This window comes from Petromyzon marinus, chromosome 1 (assembly GCF_048934315.1).
Source record: "Petromyzon marinus isolate PM22_M1 ecotype Great Lakes invasive population chromosome 1, UKy_Petmar_22M1.pri1.0, whole genome shotgun sequence".
NCBI lineage: Eukaryota > Metazoa > Chordata > Hyperoartia > Petromyzontiformes > Petromyzontidae > Petromyzon > Petromyzon marinus.
Genome location: NC_133667.1, coordinates 5,338,049 through 5,357,583, shown reverse-complemented (window position 1 = coordinate 5,357,583; position 19,535 = coordinate 5,338,049). Strand labels below are relative to the sequence as shown.

General features: G+C 48.0%; 1 protein-coding gene across 2 annotated transcripts in view; it reads right to left on the bottom strand.

The window, feature by feature from the left end:
• Positions 1-2,016: 2,016 nt before the first annotated feature.
• LOC116940914 (uncharacterized) overlaps positions 2,017-19,535 on the bottom strand; it is a 260,064-nt gene continuing 242,545 nt past the window's right edge. The window contains exons 34-37 of one of the 2 annotated variants that reach the window (XM_076056365.1): positions 19,340-19,381; positions 18,882-18,908; positions 8,319-8,412; positions 2,017-2,820 (exon numbers count right to left, since the gene is read on the bottom strand). In XM_076056365.1, the coding sequence (XP_075912480.1) occupies positions 8,326-8,412; positions 18,882-18,908; positions 19,340-19,381 (156 nt within the window). In that variant the 3' untranslated portion in view covers positions 2,017-2,820; positions 8,319-8,325. The other variant, XM_076056432.1, reaches the window with a different exon arrangement.

The following is a 19,535-nucleotide window of genomic DNA, read 5'->3' as shown; positions in this document are numbered from 1 at the left end:
ATTTTGTTGGTTTTAGTAAGCAGGCTGTTGGTGAGGTATCTTCTTATTTGTGTATAGCTGCGATCGTTGAGTAGTTCCTGAATTTTGTTGTTGTATTCTATTTTGTCCATGATGACAGTGGCATTGCCCTTGTCAGCTGAGAGGATGACAATGTCATCTCTCTTTTTTAATTGAGATAATTCAAAGCGTTCATCCTTGCTGATGTTGCTAGGTGGCATCTTAGCGTTTTTGAGGGTTGCAGCGATTTCAGATCTTGCTACGTCTGCAGCTATGTGACTCAGGCCCTTGAGTGCAACGTCGACATGGGCAATGATATAATTAACTGGTGTGTGTCTAGGTGTGACTGCAAAGTTTAGTCCTTTAGCTAGAATGGATTTCAGACCATCAGACATAGAGCTGTTACTGCGATTGATTACGACTTTGTTAACGTCTAACTTTTTGGTGTGTGGGTCCGGTCTTTTGTTGAAGAGGAGGTTAAATTTGGAAATCAGGTTGTCCTTACATTTGGTCGACATAGTAGCAGCTGAAGAGGCAGTCATATTGTCTACATGTTCCCAATCCGATGTGGACATTGTTGCCGTCAATGATAAGTGTGATTTGTAGAGTATCTTGTCTAACTGATCAGTAACCATTGAAAATATGTTATAAACCATTTCAGTTCTTAATTGATTGTATTTTACGGTGACCTTCATACCGCAGTCCATTCGTTAGCACTGCCTCTTGATACCTTTCACACCACAGTCAATGGTATGGTTTATAACATGTAGTATAATAATAAAGAGTACAGCATCGTAATGTTTAACATAATTCATAAGGCAATATATATGTTATCGTAATTTAATAATAAATATACAGTAGTGTGTCATACATTAGGGTTGACAGAATAAAACACAGTGTAATATTACAAGTCTGGTATTTTATAGTCTAAAGTATAGGGTAATGCACAGTAACACATTGTATAATTCAAAGGTTGAATATAGTGAATCTACAGCAGTGTGTCATACATTAGGGTTGACAGAATAAGACAATGTAATATTACAAGTCTAATATTTTTTATAGTCGAAAGTATAGGGTAGTGCACAGTAACGCATTGTATAACTCAAAAAAATTCCCACTGCCCCCGTGCAGTGAACCACCGGACGTACCGCACCATCAACAGAACAAAATAATGATTAACTTAGCCCCACACCCCATCAATGTCCCCCACCGGACGTACCGCACCATCAACAGAACAAAATAATGATTAACTTAGCCCCACACCCCATCAATGTCCCCCACTTGACCCCTCCCCCCCTTAACCTCTATTTAAGCTCGAGGCCCTCAGAGCCTCCTCACTTGATCAGCGATCTTGCTGTGACTGTCCCACCTGAAGACGGAAGCTTGCGTTGCCTCCGAAACGTCGTGGGTATTTTAATTTTTATTATTTTATCCCCATTCTACGTGACTTTACCGAAGGAACCAAGAAGATGAATCCCTGCAGTCACGAAAGCTTTAAATCGAAATACTACTAAACAGTCAGTAGCTACTACTGGCTCAGTAGATACTACTGTACAGTCAGTAGATACAACTACAGAGTCAATAGATACTACTTACTCTGTTGTATGTAGGGTGTGTAGGTATGTATGCCTAGGCGGGGGTACAAATATTTTTTGAGGGGGGGGGGGTCGACAATTTTCGGAAACATTTTTATCAATTTTTTACCCCCCACTTTCTATAAATAACTTTTTGAACTTCTGCAATGCAAGGCTCTTATAATTTTGTTGGTGGAGAAATGGATAAACAGCCCACCGGGCTTTCACAATAGCTTACTATGTATATGTAATGCTTTAAAGATAAGTTTTGAAATATATTCTTCACCCGGGTAACGCCGGGTACTTCCCGCTAGTTGAAATATAATTATATTTAATCAGATGTTTAGCACGAGTTACAATAGTTATTTAGCATCGTGATTCAGTAGTTGTGGGGGTTTGGGGAGGGGTCAGTCTTTTAAGCACAGCAGAAGTTGACAATACGTCATGACCTTTGACGTTACAAAATTTAATACTATGATTGAGCACAATTATTCTTAGAAAAAGAAAAACCTGGACTTACTTTGGCGCAAAAATTGTGTTTTCTTTGTAGCTCCATACATAATTTAAAACATTGCGGATAAGCTGCGGGTAAAAGTGGGAATTTGCCATGACTCCATTTATCTACGAATAATATGGGGTGCAATCGGAAGCAATTATGATGGATAATAGGAAGCAGCTTTTGCGGATAATAGGAAGAAAAGGGCTTGGGTAAGAATATTTTTTGCAGATGCTACAAGTGCCATGGATATTAAGAGTAGTGGATAATAGGGTAACAATTAAGAGGAGTTCTGTATAAATGTTTAATCACAACTAAAGGGATCATAAATCTGAAGTGAAATTCTAGAAAACGAATTGGCTTACACCAAGCAAAGAGCATAATCAGTGCACCTTTATACAGGTGAATGACTGTTGGAATTTGCTTGACTAAATTATGGCAATTGTGCACTCGCATGTTCCTGTGGCAACGTGACTCCTATTATGTTATTTATTTTCATTGTGTTACAAGTACTAGTTGTGGTCATGTTAGTCTGTTTCTAATTTAAGATTTTCCACTAAGTGCTGCATTTTGTAGACGAGTTTGTGCATATAAAAGCATTCAATAGTGGTGGGATTGTAAAACCACTTCACATAACTGTTGGAGAGAGTAAATATAGTAAAGATGTATAATTGTAGCGCATCCTAACAAAGCAGAATGTTCAATGGGCACTTGTCCAAAACTATTGAATGGTGCAGCTCTTCTTCTCTTGAGCTGAAAAATAGAAGAAAAAGCAATCAGCAACGCAGTTGGTGGACGTGAAGGGCACTTGCATTTGTAACGGCGCAAATATTTCAAACAATGCTGCTATTATTTGGAGCAAGGTCACGCTTTTGGCACCTCCTGTGCAGTTGCTTAGAAGCTATAGGCAGCACAAAAATATCGATCAGCCTCTGAGCCACTGCTTCACTTTATGCAGCAGCACATGCACTTAATGAGACAGGTGACTCGTATTTGTTAAACTTAATATGGAGACGAACGCAAGCCACTGGGAGGAGTTGTATGTTTGTTGTACAAGAGATCCTCGAACATCTCGGGGGGCTACGTTCTTGGATAGTGCCACGAAAGCCAAAACCGCGTTATTCAATCGTTAAGCTTTCCCTAAATAACAGGGTTAGGTATACGGCAACCAAAAATAAACATCACAATTGAAATAAGTACTGTCTCTGTGCCAAATTAACTTAAAACTAAATTTAAATATGTAATAAGCCATATAAAACATCCTAGATAATAAAAAGGACTATAAATACTGAATACATACTTTGTTTACCGTTGATGATTATCCAAAGCGGGTGTGTTTGTCCACTAGTGGGGAGCGATAGTGCAATGGTTAGCGCGCTGCTCTATAATACTCGACGACCTAAGTTCGATTCCCGCTCACGCCCAAAAGCAGTGACGATTATCTAATTCGGTCCTGGGCCTCCCTCATGTCGACTCAGCCTCAAATAAGTACCTGGTGCGATGTGTAAATATCTCCACTGGGGAGACAAACGCGTGGTGCTGGCCGTCATAGGTGCTCGCTAACAGCAAAATTCCCCAAGTCAGTTAAGGCGATACGGGGTCTTTGTTTTTGTCAGCAAGGTGCTTGCACGGCAAAGGTGCCACTGACAGCAAAAGGCCAAAACTAACCCCCGCGGTAGCTAAATTGGTACACAAAGAGGTTACCCGAGATAGATCGAAACCGTGAACGATAAGCCTGCGATATTCAAGGGTTTCCTATATATGTACAGCTCTTTGTTAATACTGCTGCTGGAAAAGGGCCACCCCATGGCATGTATGTCATGGGGTTTAATTGACCATACTTCACCATGCTAGACAGTGCGGGCTGGTTAAGGTGGGGAGCATACATGCAGAAGCATCAAAGTAACAATGGGATTTTCTGCACTGCCCTCTGCTGCCCACAACGAAGCGATACCTACAACACATACAGTGCACACGTGATTCGATAATGCATGAATTACTAACCCAAACTGCTTGTTAACCACATTGAACGTATACACAACACAGACATGTGACAACATAGACATGTGACAATGCATTATTAATCGGTTTAAATATACATTATTACGCTCACGATAACCGCCATTCGCCACAAGTGGCGGTGACGTCACCACGACGCTTGTGCCAGGCTATGTGCACCTTGAGGCCACATGAAGTGTTGAACGCCCGCTGGCAGGAGGTCATGGGGCAGACCCAGTTGCCACGGGTCGACTGCCTGAGATGACTGGCTGATGCACCACCTGTGCCCCCTACTGTGCCAACTTGCTGTGCTTTAGCCACCCGGCGCTCCGCTCGTTGTTGTCAGCGTCGCTCCTACGCCCTCCATTGTTGTTGGAGGGCGACTGCCTCCAACTACCCAGTAGCGTCCTTCACGAGCCTCCTCCACAGAGGGCGATCTTGATACCGCTGGTACCAGTCATTGGCAAGTCCACTCAGCTCCACATTCTCCCGTACCACATCTCTTCTCTAGCCCATGCCGCGCCCGTTTAGCCCCCTCAATCCAGCCGAACAAAAGCTGTTTATGCATGCGGTGACTGGGCATGCGGGCAACATGGCCCAGCCAACACAGCCTTGCCTGCCAGAGGAGCTCACCGATGGGACTTTGTCCAGATCTTTCAAGGATTTGTGAGCTCCTCACACAATCCAGCCTGGTTAAACCCAGGATGGATCGTAGGCAGGCCAGCCTAAATGTTTCTAACCAGCGAAGATGTTCCATTAGGGGGGTCCACGTTTAGCAAGCGTAGAGAAGGGAGGGAATTACTGTGGCCGAAAGACCTGAAGCTTCGTGCGGAGCGACACACAGCGTTACACAACCGATGAAAACACAATGCCACTCGACTGATTCGGAGAGAGACTTCTGCTGTTAAACCGGAGCTGGTCATGAGCACACTGCCCAGATATGGGAAACTCTCCATTCTTTCCACAATTGCCCCATCACCAATTGGGAGCTGTGGGGGTGGAGTGTCCGATGGTACAAAATACCCAGACAGGTGCTTAGTTTTGGTGGGGCTGATGGTAAGGCCACACCTTTTAGTCGCAAGCTCCAGGTTCAGCAGCAGCACCTCCAACTCCTCCTCTGAGTGAGCAGCGATTACCAGATCATCGGCATGCATAACATGGTTGAGTAATAGGGAGCCATCCCTGGACTGCACCCGGGCATCAATCAGCCTCCTATTGAATCTGTACTAGATGGAAATTCCTCTGGTACAGCTATTGAAGTCGTCATGAACTACGTGGTCGAAATAGATGTTAAATAATGTGGGAGCTAGAGGACATCCCTGTCGCACCCCAAGGTGTACAGCGAATGGCTCCGACTCCCGACCACATCGTCTTACCCGGGCCCGCTCACCATCATGAAGGTCCTTAATGATTGTGAGCTGAGGGTCAGGGACTCCAAAAGCACGAAGAACAACCCAGAGCACAGGCCTACTGATGGTGTCATACGCCTTGACCAGGTCAATAAAGCAGAGATGTAGGTCTTGTTGGAATTCCCAACACCTCTGTTGTAGCAGACGGACAGAAAATATGGCATCTGTGCAGGACCGCCCTTTCCTGAAACCGCATTGGGGCTCCGCAAGCCTCTCCTCAGCGTGCCTAGCAAGGCAATGTTGAATAATCCTTGCCAGGACCTTTCCCAGCACACTGAGGAGTGAGATGCCCCTGTAGTTGTTACAGTCTATGCGGTCCCTCTTCTTAAAGAGGGGGACCACCAGGCCATCCTTCCAGTTCTGCGGAACCCATCCAGTGCTCCAGACTGTTGTTATGATGTCATGTAGGGCAGACTGTGCACAAACGCCACCTTCCCTCATCATTTCGCTTGGGAGATCATCTCTGCCCGGTGCCCCTCCTGGTCTCAGACTCTGGATCGCCTTCAGTACTTCCTCACCTCAGCCAGCCAGTCACCAGGGGTGACTTCTAATATTTGAGGCACCGCAGCCTCGGCAGGGTCATCCCCACTTTGTCCCACGTTATCCAGGCTGAGGGATGTCCCCCCCCCCCCCAGGACCTCACATAAATGCTCAGCAAATCTGCAAACCTGTTCCTGGGGGTCTGAGATTGCATCACCGTTCTTTCCCCTAATGATGGTAATAGGTGTGGCGCTGCAGGCTACTTTTTTGATGAAATTAAAGAGTGATTTGTGATCGCGGGCCATTGAGGCAGACTCCATCTCCTCAGCAACCTGCGACCACCACCCATCCTTGCAGTGCCTCACGGCTCTCCGATCCTCCGAGCGAAGGCTACGGTAAGCCTCCTCATTCTCCAACGTGGGATGCTGTAGCCATGAGAGTGGGCCTGTCGCCTTTTCTCAGCCAACTTGAACACCTCTTCTGTCAGCCAGGGTTTCTGGGGAGGTCTGGACCGTGTACCCAAAGCAGCCATTGCAGCTGCATGAGCCACAGTCCTAAACCTCACACATTTCCCCTCGACATCAGGAGGAGTGGATGACGATGCCAACCCCAGCCGCAAGCAATCATGAAATTCTCGCTTGCAACTTTCATCGGCTAGCTGAGACCAGGTCACCTTAGATTTGAATGGGATCCTGGGTGTACACCAACCACTGGAGTGGAAGAATGGCAGGCGCATCTTACAGATGACAAGTCGATGGTCAGTGGGCAGATCAGCTCCACGGTAGGTCCTGGTGCCAAGAACATGGGCCCGCATCCGCTGTTCCGTCACTATATAGTCCAGCAGATCTTATTGCTTGGACCCGGTATGCATCCATGATGTTGTGTGGATGTGCCGATGCCGGAACAGTGTGTTGATAATTACAAGCCCATGGGCTGCACAATAATCTAGCAGCCTCCTGCCGTTGTTATTGAGCTGATCTGGCCCATGCCTTTCAATAATTCCAGACCGGGGGCCAGCATCATGACCAATTTGGGCATTGAAGTCACCCAACAAGATGACTCTATCCCGAGGGGCCACTTTAGCTAGACAGGAGGTCAAAGAAGGCATATGACTCATCGGCCTTGCCTGCATCCCTCCACGGATGTTCGTCTTCGGTGGGGGCATAAGTAACCACGACCACTACTCCTCGCCTCTGGTTGATGGGAAGGCGAGCCCGAAGTAGCCTGGGGCTTACAGCTTTCCACATCTCACCGCCATGCTACCACGCCCCCTTCACTCTTTTGTTGATAAGAAGAGCCACTCCCTGTTGTTTGGCAGTCTCCTGCCCCGAGAAGATGACTGTCCACCCCTCATGGTGGCAGGATCCAAGGCCGGTCCACCGGACCTCCTGAATACCACAGAGATCCAGGCGGTACCAGTCCAGCTCCCGACAGAGGAGTGGCAGCCACTCCTCTGCAGTGAGCGTTGACTGCAGAGGAGAGACTGCACATGCATGACCCGATGCACACATCGAGTCATGCCTGTGCGATTCCATGACATAACACCGATGCAAACCATGTTTAATGTTTCTCTTAGGCTCAAGGTTCTAACAAAACTGTACACATGAGAGAACAAGAAACAAACACAAATGAGACAAAGTATGAGACGAAAAACATTGAATCTTAAATCTAAGCTTTACCTCAAACCGTGACAAGTTTTCAAATCACCAGCAGGGTAGATCATATCATGCTTCAATAACAATGTAATGCAGCTGGGACTTCATTTACAATTGCACAAAAGCGGCTTGGGTCTCACTTGTGACTGACAACAGCTGGGATAACACTGAGTGGAACAGTCGCAAGCGTTACCCATCGTTTCTGATTGAAAATCAATAACATTGGCAGAGAGATTTGACTGTCAATGACCATATAATAGTAATTGTTATATGTCCTATGAAAAATGGCCATTGCTTGAAATGTTGCCTATAATATATATTTTGCCTTGTAGGGTAGTGCTATTGATGAATACGTTGAATTTGTATTGTGTGCTCATGCACCATTGCCAATACAGTATCACTAAAGTATTTGTTTTGTGAGTAATTTGTGAATTTTAAGACATTCCGAAAATATTCTGAACTGTATAAAATTACAATATTCATACGACACAATGTGTTATACACATTGACCATTCAGATTGATTTATGTAACGATTCTTCATTTTAGCTATGTGATGCTGAGAGCGATTCATGTGATACGGACTTGACGCTAATACACTACTCACCAGGCAGCTGCACTCAACAGTGGCAAAGGAAGGTAGGATTGACATAGACGCACGATTAGTTCATTATCATCATCAGAGCCCGGGTGTGGGGATGCACTCTCTACCTCGTTTTTATTCCGCTTCCATTTTTTTCTTCATTGCTTCCATGTGTTCCAATCGGAGCCCCTGTAAGTGCTGCATCCTCAGCTGATGAATTATCTATTGGGAGAACACGATGAACAAATGTAGGCAGATATGATAAATGTTCTATCGACTGTGTCTCTGGATGTGCATTCATTTAGGGGAGTAGAGATCATTCTGAATTATAGGCCTCAGTAGTGTTGAGATGGACAACACACACTAACTGTGCATCTATGTCCGCAAGTTTCCACTATGACAACATTGCCACGTGAACATTTCACAGAACAGGAAAATACACATGTCATAGTAAAGCAGATTCATCACATTGTTGGATTACAGTATATGTGTAGTGTTCGATTTCACTCGGACAACTTCAGTCTTTCTCCGAACGCCGCTTTATTTACAATTCTCATCATGTCCTCCACATTCCACAATATCCAGGTCGCCACGACTCGCTCGCCGTGCTTCACTCGACTCGCTCGCCACCTTTGTCTCTCCAATCCCCCACGATCACTTCGCTTGCTTCGCACTCAGCGACTCCGCACTCAGCAACTCCGCGCTCAGCAACTCCGCACGCAGCGTCTTTGCACTCAGCGACTTCGCACACAGCGCCTTGAGCTCCGCTATCACTACGCTCACTCCACTGCTGGCTATTCTCTTCAGCTCCGCTATCGCTATGCTCACTCCACTGCTGGCTATTCTCTTTTTCAGCTCCGCTATCGCTACGCTCACTCCACTGCTAACTACTTCGTCTTTGCTCAGCTTCGCTATTGCTACGCTCACTCCACTGCTAACTACTTCGTCTTTGTTCAGCTTCGCTATCGCTACGCTCTCTCCTTCCAATTCTGTCTCTCCAACTCTGTCTCTCAACTCTGTCTCTCAAACTCTGTCTCTCAACTCTGTCTCTCAACTCTGTCTTCCAAACTCTGTCTCTCAAACTCTGTCTCTCAAACTCTGTCTTCCAAACTCTGTCTCTCAAACTCTGTCTCTCAACTCTCCACACTTCTATTCCCCCTGTTGACTCCAAGCTCTCCCAACTCCACGTCTTGCTTCGTCCAGCTCCCAACTTCCACTCCCCGACTCTCTGTGTGTCTCCCCATTTTATCTCCATTCTCATTACCCCTAATTAATTGTCCCGCATGCCTCTCCACGCTACGCGTCCTCAAACATCCGTCTTTCTCCAGACATCTCGACGCCTCCTCGCCCTTGACAACAGCCTCAGCAAATCACCACTGTTGCTGGTCCCCTGGCTTAATTGGCCCAACCGTTACCTCATCATCCCAGCCTTTGCACCTGGCTGTCCTTACATGACCCATACTGTTTTTGCCTTCGCTACAGGCTGACCCAAGATAACCCATACTGAATGTGTGATCATGCAATCACGCCGCCTCCACCACGCACCTTCATACTCCACTACATCACTCCCCCCCCCCCCCCTGCCGTGATGAAAAAATCTAGGCGTCCCAGCTACGACAACACTTCGACCTCTGGGTAGTGGAGTACCTAGGACATAACAACGAACACAACATAACAACTTTGTACAGGAACCGTAACACGCAGAGTCAATGGAAGATCCGTCCTCGGGAGCAAGTTCCAGCTGCCGGCCCATTTCCCCTATATGGGACACCATGGGGCAAGGGCGGGCCACGCTCCTCCATTAAGTGAGGGCTGCGTCTGGTCCTTGACGCAGACCCGTCCCTGTCCCAGCGACCATCTGCCGGTGGGACCGTCCCTCGTCCCTGCGCGGGCCGGACAGTATCTCGAGGTTGCGGCCGGTCAACCGGCGTCCGGCCAGCCAACCTGCCAGAACCCCCTCGTCGAGTCAATAGGGATGGTCCTGCAGGCACACGGGAGGCAGATTTCTGAGGCGCGTACACATGTGACCTCCTCACAGGCTTGTCGGACACATCCAATACAGGCCGCTCTGGGATGGGAGATGACGCGTCATACGGCAATACAAACTACTTAAGGCGCGACAGGTGAATATACCATATTCGACAACCGAATAGAATCCGTACTCTTTGGTCCCAGAGAACCTCAACGACTTCAACGGGCCCCTGCCAGGGCCGATGGAACTTTGGAGACATTCCCACCGGTACCATGGGGCAATGCAACCACGCTTTGTCCCCAACACACCACGGCTCTCGAGGCCGCTGCGTACCATGCAACCGTTCGTTGGCGGCTTGTCGTCGCACCATTTACCCAACGAGGCCTCCCGAGCCTCTTTCAGACGATCCAATGCCACCTTCATAGGAGCAGGCACCGTCGATGACTTCTCCTGTTTTTGTACACCCAATTTGACCAAGGCCGGCGCTTCTGGTTCGCGCCCATACATCAAATAAAACGGCGAGTACCCCGTCGAGGCATGCGGGGCCAGTCTATAAGCGGCCAGCGTCGCCGCAACATGCAGGTCCCAATCATCCAGTGAAGCATTAACCTGGTGGCAAAGCATAGACGTCAGCGTCCTATGCAGGCGCTCGACCATCTCGTCGGTTTGCGGGTGGTACGGGGACGTTCGAATCTTTTTGGTCCTTAATGAATCACACACCTCCTTAAGCAATCGTGACGAAAAATTTCTGCCCTAATCAGTGAACAAGTGTTCTGGGGCGCCCTTATCGAAAACATATCCCTGCAAGAAAGCCTCTGTGATCGACGCCGCAGATTGGTCCACCAGTGGCCATGCCATAGGCCAGCGAGTAAGGTACTCCACCCCGACGAGCAGATACTTATGCCCCCGGGGGGTGACGGGAAACGGACCCAATATATCTAGGGCAAGAATTTCGTTGACACGCGAAACCCTTATCGATTGCAATGGTATACAATAGGGTCGCGGCGGCGCCTTCCGCCGTGCACATTCATGGCATTCTTTTACGACTCGCTGAACATCGTTATACATCCCCGGCCAGTAGAAATCTTTCCCCAAGGTCAGCGCAGTCTTTTTCTCCCCCAAATGCATCAATTTGTGATGAGTATCACTAATGAGTTTCCCGCGCAACACAATCGGAACAACAATACAGAACGAGGAGACCATCAACGAGTTTAGAAAGGGGCGATCTTCCGATCCCCTTGAGCGAGAGGCACGAAGCCTCATCCTGGTCAGGGAGGAATCATCCACCTGTAAGTGCTTCCACTGACCCAACGTCAACCCCAACAACCCCGATCCCACAGCGGGAATCGCTTCCGGCTGAATTGAATCCGCTGCAGCGACCATTGTCGGAACGTCCTGCAGCGGCAGACCGCAACGCAGCGAGCCCTCTGCACACCGACACGAGCCAGTCGGTTGCGGCAATCTTGGCAATGCATCAACGTTAACATGACGCGTCCCCTTTCTATGCTGGATCGTGAAAGAGTATTCCTGGAGGGTCTCGAGCCAACGGGCCATCTGTCCTGACGGCTGGTCAACTCGCAACGAGTACTGTAGTGCTGCGTGATCAGTGCGGATCAAAAAATCTCTGCCATACAAATACGGTCGGTACAGTCGAACAAAGTGCACGATGGCCAGCAACTCCCTGCACGTTATGCAATACTTCTGTTCGGCCGGGGACAACACCCGGCTGCCATATGCCACAACATTTTCAACACTGTCAACCATTTGTGACAAAACCGCGCCTATGCCTGTATCACTGGCATCTGTGTCAAGAATAAAGGTTTTCGTAAAATCCGGATATCCAAGCGGAGGTGCGTCCGCCAACGCGGCCCGCAGCACTTCAAACGATCGTTGTTCCACGTCCCCCCACTGAAATTTCACACCCTTACCGGTGAGCATGTGCAATGGCCTCGCAATCGTGGCAAAATCCTTAAGAAATCATCTGTAATACGACGCGAAGCCCACAAAGCTACGCACCTCCCCTACTATTTTCGGTACCGGCCACGTTCGCACGCAACTCGTCTTCTCTGGATCAGTGGCCACCCCAGACACGCTAACAACCTGCCCCAAATATTTAACCGACGTCCTTAACAAATGGCACTTTTGGGGTTTAAATTTCAATCCAGCGTGCCGCACTCAGCCAAAAACAGCACGCAACCGTTGCAAATGTTCGTCAAAATCCTTACTGAAAACAATGATGTCGTCCAGATATATTAACCACGACTCCCACTGCAGTCCTGACAACACGAGTTCCATTAATCGTTGGAAGGTGGCCGGCGCGGAATGGAGCCCCATCGGGAGTACATTGAATTGGAACAACCCGTGTGGTGTCCGAAAAGCGGTCTTGGGTTTAGACTCCTCATCCAGGGGCAATTGCCAAAAGCCCGACAACAGATCGAGGGTCGAAAATTTTTTTGCACCGGACAGGGCGTCTAGTGAATCATCAATACGTGGGAGCGGATACGCTTCCGCCACAGAAACCTTATTTAGTTTTCGGTAGTCAACAGAAAATCGCATGGCCCCATCACGCTTTTTAACGAGTACAATAGGAGCTCGCCACGGGCTGGATGAAGGAGAAATGATCTCCTGTTCTAACATCTCATCAACGGCTCGCCGAATACAATCTTTCTCCAGCGGACTTACACGATGGGTATTCAATCTGATTGGGGGTGCATTCCCAGTGTCAATATGATGCCGCAACAACGACGTACGACCCACGTCATATTTACCTGAACTGAACACATCTTTAAATTCCACGAGCAACCCATGAAGACGCGACCGTTGCACAGGCGTTAGTTCGGGGTTTTGCATATAAAGATCTCGCAACCAGTCCGGATCCTCTCCGTCATCCAACAACATCTCACTCTGTCCCGTTGCCAAACACGCCTCCCCTTCCGGACCCGGCGCTGCCGTTGCATGTGCTAACGTGGTACCCTCCTGAATGACGACCGGTTTGTGTCCCGCATTTACAATTTGTATGAAAGGGTCGCAATTTGCCGGTACAATAGTCAACGCCCCTACCAAAGTGGGCATCCGTGATACAGCATTTGAGGGTGTCAGCAATATACCCTCCCGTTGCTCATCGAAAGGCAACTGTTTTTTAAGGTGCAGCGGCACAAGTATCTGCGTGGCAGGCGGAACGTGAACGGTGCGGCTCACCACGGCCTGCACCACAGCGTTCGCAATCGCGAACTTAGAAGGCGTCCCCAAAAATTTCAGACATTTTCCCGATGGCAATTCCAAATACCCCTTCTCTATCGAAAATTTAAGCGGCATCCTTTGCAAAAAATCCGTGCCCAGCAAACACGGTACAGCCAAGGCCGTGGAAACCAAAACTTTCCCCGTAATGCTCACTCCCCCAATTTGAATCGTCGCGACCATACAACCCATAATACCGAGGCTGCCACCATTTGCTGCTATGCACGGCCCGTCAACCGGTTCTAGGGCCTGGGGTGAAGTTGGCAACGAGCGAAAAGTTCGTAATGAGATAAGGGTTGCAGAAGCCCCTGTATCAACAATAACGCTGAACATCACCCCTTGAATAAGTGCCATCACATCCGACGACCCCGGCGCAGCTCCCAAAACACAATGCACCAACGCGCCCCACACGTCCTGACCTTGCGCAACATACGAATGAGATGTGAATGGGTGAGATAATGCAGATGGGGATGTGGAAAGAGCGGCCGTGTATTGAATGTATCGCGATTCACCCGGAATCCTCGGTCCTGGGGGAATCCTCGGTTGTAGCTGGTCGGCGCCCTTGGAAGGCCACCCCTGCGCCGCCAGCAATCGCGGGCGAGATATCCTCTCCGTTCGCACTCGTAGCACGTCCGCTACGTGCCACCTCCTTACATCGCGGGACGTTGCAGCATGCCCGTGGGTGGTACCCCGGCCACCACTGCAATCGGCGGCGCCTCATCCACCGTCACCGCGCTCTCGGACGCGGCAGCGCTCATCAGTAATGGCTGCACACCCACCACCGCTGGCTCGTCGCGGAGGTCCAGGTTGACTTTGATGTTCCTGGTGATCTGTAGAGACGACATGTCGTCGTCGTTGTTGCTGTCAGGAAGCGAAAGGACGACTCGTAGCTCCTTCGCCAACTGCAAAAGCTTCTCCTGCAGCAAGGAATCTAGGGCCTCCTGGTCCATCGCTGGGTATGTTACTTGAGCGAGGGCCAACAGCGCGCTGCGGAACACAAGAGGGGATTCCGTACCCTCCCGCTTTCTTTGCTGAAATCTATGTTTGGCGACCGACCGCGGCTCGTACACCTTTCTCATTGCCGCGAATGCCCAGTCCAGCGTTGACCTGACGGCGGCAGGGAAATCATTAAACGTCGTCAAGGAATCATCATCGAGGGCCGTCGGCAGTGCCCGCAGCGCGGCATCCTCAGTCCACTCCAGAGATTGATAAGCTGCTCGGAACCGTCTTGTAAATGCCGTCCAATCACCAACTTTGGCCTCGAATTGCTGCACATGAAGTCGCCGTGCTGTTCCCGACGGCTGCGCTCCATCGTCGTCGGATTTCTCCAATCGCTTCGATCCCGCGGCAACATCTGCTAGTCGACTTGACACCGCCGGTTGTACGAGGTCCGATGTCATAAAGCGGTTGAACGCCTCCGTCAATGTCGCCATCCTGGCCTCCCACTGGGCTATGAGGACTCTCCAATCACCCGACGGTCCCGGGGTCTCGGCCTCACTCGAACCGCCGTCTCGTTCTGTAATTTCCCGTTCGACAAGCCCCTCCGGAGGAGTATCGGCCACTTGGCCGGACACGGGCAGCACGTCCTCGTCGTTGCTGTCGTCGGACGAGTCCACCGGCACGTTCTTCTTCTTGGCCGCCTTCTTCGACATCTCGGCGTGGTTCGTAGTCACTCTGACACCAAATGTAGTGTTCAATTTCACTCGGACAACTTCAGTCTTTCTCCGAACGCCGCTTTATTTACAATTCTCATCATGTCCTCCACATTCCACAATATCCAGGTCGCCACGGCTCACTCGCCGTGCTTCACTCGACTCGCTCGCCACCTTTGTCTCTCCACTCCCCCACAATCACTTTGCTTGCTTCACACTCAGCGACTCTGCACTCAGCGACTCCGTGCTCAGCAACTCCGCACTCAGCAACTTCGCACACAGCGTTTTCGCACTCAGCGACTTCGCACACAGCGTCTTCAGCTCCGCTATCACTATGCTCACTCCATTGCTGGCTATTCTCTTCAGCTCCGCTATCGCTATGCTCACTCCACTGCTGGCTATTCTCTTTTTCAGCTCCACTATCGCTACGCTCACTCCACTGCTAACTACTTCGTCTTTGTTCAGCTTCGCTATCGCTACGCTCTCTCCTTCCAACTCTGTCTCTCAACTCTGTCTCTCAACTCTGTCTCTCAAACTCTGTCTCTCAACTCTGTCTTCCAAACTCTGTCTCTCAAACTCTGTCTCTCAACTCTCTCTCAACTCTGTCTCTCAACTCTCCACACTTCAATTCCCCCTGTTGACTCCAAGCTCTCCCAACTCCACGTCTTGCTTCGTCCAGCTCCCAACTCCCGCTCCTCGACTCTCTGTACGTCTCCCCATTTTATCTACATTCACATTACCGCTAATTAATTGGCCCGCGTGCCTCTCCACGCTACGCGTCCTCAAACACCTGTCTTTCTCCAGACATCTGGACGCCTCCTCGCCCTTGACAACAGCCCCAGCCAATCACCACTGTTGCTGGTCCTCTGGCTTAATTAGCACAACCGTTACCTCATCATCCCAGCCTTTGCACCTGGCTGCCCTAACATGACCCATACTGTTTTTGCCTTCGCTACAAGCTGACCCAAGATAACCCGTACTGTCTGTGTGATCATGCAATCACGCCGCCTCCACCACGCACCTTAATACTCCACTACATCACCCCCCCCCTCCCCGTGATATGTTACAAGGATTCATATTATTATTAACTCATCTAGGAAAGTATCACTGTATTGAAATTATATTTCAAAACAGTCCCGCAGTTGGATGTTTGGACAGAGCTATATTGGACAGACGGGACGTAACATCAGCATAAGACTAAAAGAACATCAAAGAAATATTAAATTATCTCAAACACAACTGTCGGCAGTGGCAGAACATGCTTGTCAACAAGGACACTCAATTGATTTTGATAACGTTGAAGTGTTGTGTTAAACTAATTATTACTGGCAAACACTAATTAGAGAATCCATTGAAATTGAGAGGAATAGAAATAACTTTAATCGCTCTGACAGCTACAGGCTTAGTGCGGCTTGGAAGCGTATTATTAAATAATACATATTACAATTCCTTATAGAGGAAACACATACTAATTAAAGGATTACTAACGTAGCATATTATCACAATAACACACATTACAACTAATTACTATCTACAACTCATTACTAATCATAACCATTGACTGATTATCAATCGATTATATAATTACAATACCCCCCCTCCGCCTCAAATCACTGCACCTGAAATGAGTTAAATGATGACGTCACCCTGCGGCTCTATTTAAGACCGGGAGCAAGCGAGGGCTTTACCAGTCTGGCGAATTGCCCGATCATGCTGGATGTAATTACTAGCGAAACGTCGTACTCAAACTGTAAATGTTGTGGATTCACTCTTCAACACACCGGTGGGCTAAAGTAGTGAACTATTTGTCTTTTGTCAACGTGACACTTTTTTGCTGATTGGCCGTGTCGGGTGGTGGAGGGTTACGACACATTTATAAATAACGCGATCTAACCCAAAAACCTTTATTATGATAAATATTGGTCGCGAAAGCCTACGTGTTAAACAGAGCCATTCATAACAATAAGTACACTTGGTAATCTTATAGCACTAAGGCTATGACAAAGGCATTATATTTATGCCTTGTATGCGTTAGAAAAGTGTTTGTCTTGCAAATACTGCACACATGGCTAACAGTGACAAATCCCGGACCGTGGCCCATGTACCAAACACATGAATGAGTGTTTGGCTTCATGTAGGAGGAAACGGAGTACCCACAGAAAACCCACATTTACACGAAGATGACACTTAAATGCTCTGGACAGTTGAAATCCTCAGGAACTGGTGATTTTGTATAATGCATAAAGCTGAGTTTTTTTGCACGCAGTGCACATTTTTTATGTTGTTGAAATATACAACTTTACAACACCAAGGGATTGCACTGTGTATCATGATGACAAGGGGTAAACGATCTGTGCATAATGGGATCCGACGCAACTTTGAGAATGACGTTGAATCATAAGATCGGATGAGCGGCAAAAGCAGTAGAATGTGATGGGATTAAGAAAAAGTTGCGTGTCTGTGTGGGTCAACACGCAGGATACTCTTCTCATGGGCCTGACAAGGCAATGCATTGTGAGGTTTTGCAATCACGTTGTATGGTTGTTTATTTCTCTTTCGCCTTAATGTATGTGACGTTTAAAAATTATACTATTGCAGTAACATTATTTGCAGTGTTTTACGCTTAAATTAAACTGCATTTAAAGATGCGGTGGCCAGCACACATTTCAGAAATTTTCTGAGGTTATCTTAAGTAATCTTCATGCTGCACCAATTCATCTACTGAGGGCTATTGCGTTTGGCAACCCGAGTAACTGTAGTGATGTAGAATAACTTACCAGCAATACTGGCGAACTATAATGAGGAGTTAAAATGGAAGTTGTCATGTCGTCTCACTGCTGGTGTTTGCGATGACATGCACAAATATTAAGCAGTTGTCTCCCATTATAACTGAGCAGATCTGGTCCTTGCCTCTGAATCGCTCCTGTGCAGGTGAGAGCCTGGAATGATTCTGCCCCATCGCATTCTGAAGAATCGTCACGATGGTTGGATTTGATTCGAGAAGAAATATTTTTATATTGTGATGCACTGTACTGCCTCTAGTGGCTGCAATACATTTAAATACAATTAATTTATCACACGCATGTTTTCATGTATCATGAGCATCAGATGAATTAAGCAATTAATCGTTTCACCATACTCATTAAGGGTGCCCTATGGGATAGGCCATCATGACCAATATTAAAACTTACTTGAGCCATAAGACTAGTGTAATAACACAGCCATTGGTGGCTTACGTAGGTATGTGCAGTATATTAGACTGTAAAGTGCAGAAAGTTGCCCTGGTAATAACACAAAAATGTTGCAGAAGGCAACGAGAAACCAGCCCAACTGCCCTTTCATCACCTTGCGGAACCCGGTCTGCATTAAGTGTAACAAGTCTATAACAGCACAGGGCAGATCCACAATGAAAGCTCAATGGAAATAAAGCTGGGCAACAGTGGCAAGGGCAAGCTCCTGGTAGGTATGGACAGCTACATTTAGCCCAAGGGAACTCCTCTTGTCGGTGATCCTGTCGCCCACATTCCCTCATGCTGGACGAGTTCTCAATGTAGCGCGTACAGTGAAACGAGCTGTGCAGACACGACTGGGTGATGAACGCTCTGTAATCTGATTAGTGCGCGTATATGCTTGCAACATGGTAAGGAATATGCAAATGTCTGCACAAAGTTACACGTAAATAACACCAAGTCAAGGCAGGTAGGTGGGCGTGAGTGTGGGGGATTGCTGATTGTTCATGTGTGCTAGTCCACACATGTTGTTCACTCATGCAGGCTGCAGTCCTGCATGTCGTGCTTCCCTCTTCTTCCCTGTGGTGCAAACACGCTTACCTCCATTTGTGCTGAAACATCTTGTGTCTAGAAACAAAAGTAACAATATCGTAACTTAACTCGCAATGACAAACACAACATAGTGTCACAGTTAACCACAATGTGCAAGGAGCATGTTAAATTTCAGTGCAAAATACGTTCAACGCTACTTTAAAATGCTCTGTATACAAATATAATATCACTTCACTTCATCATGCTAACGTTTTGTTTACACGATGCAGTTACAAAAAGCAACGCCTGATCTACTGGGAAAGTTGTGATGTTGTGACTCGAATGGTGAAAGGAAGCGTGGGTGTTCCTTGTCCCACCAACAAGACCCTATCGAGGTTGTGTCCACGCATCTTGTGGCCGGCTGTTTCACCACCACCACCATGTGTACCGTCTAACAGGGACCAACAACGTGAATTCCTGCGTGGCGCACGTCGCTGTGCAAGTCACCAGGACTCAGGAACACTCACCGGACGAGGAGGCTCCTCCAGGGTTTCACAGAGAGCGGCCGTCTAGAGGAAAACACACCGCACATTCACCCTCGGCTGTTCACCTCACACTCACAGCACTACACCTGATTTAAAGCCAGCGTATGGCCCAGTTGAAGCGGGGAATCATGTTCAATGTAACAATGATGTTAGGATTTTTCATCATCATCACCATGCA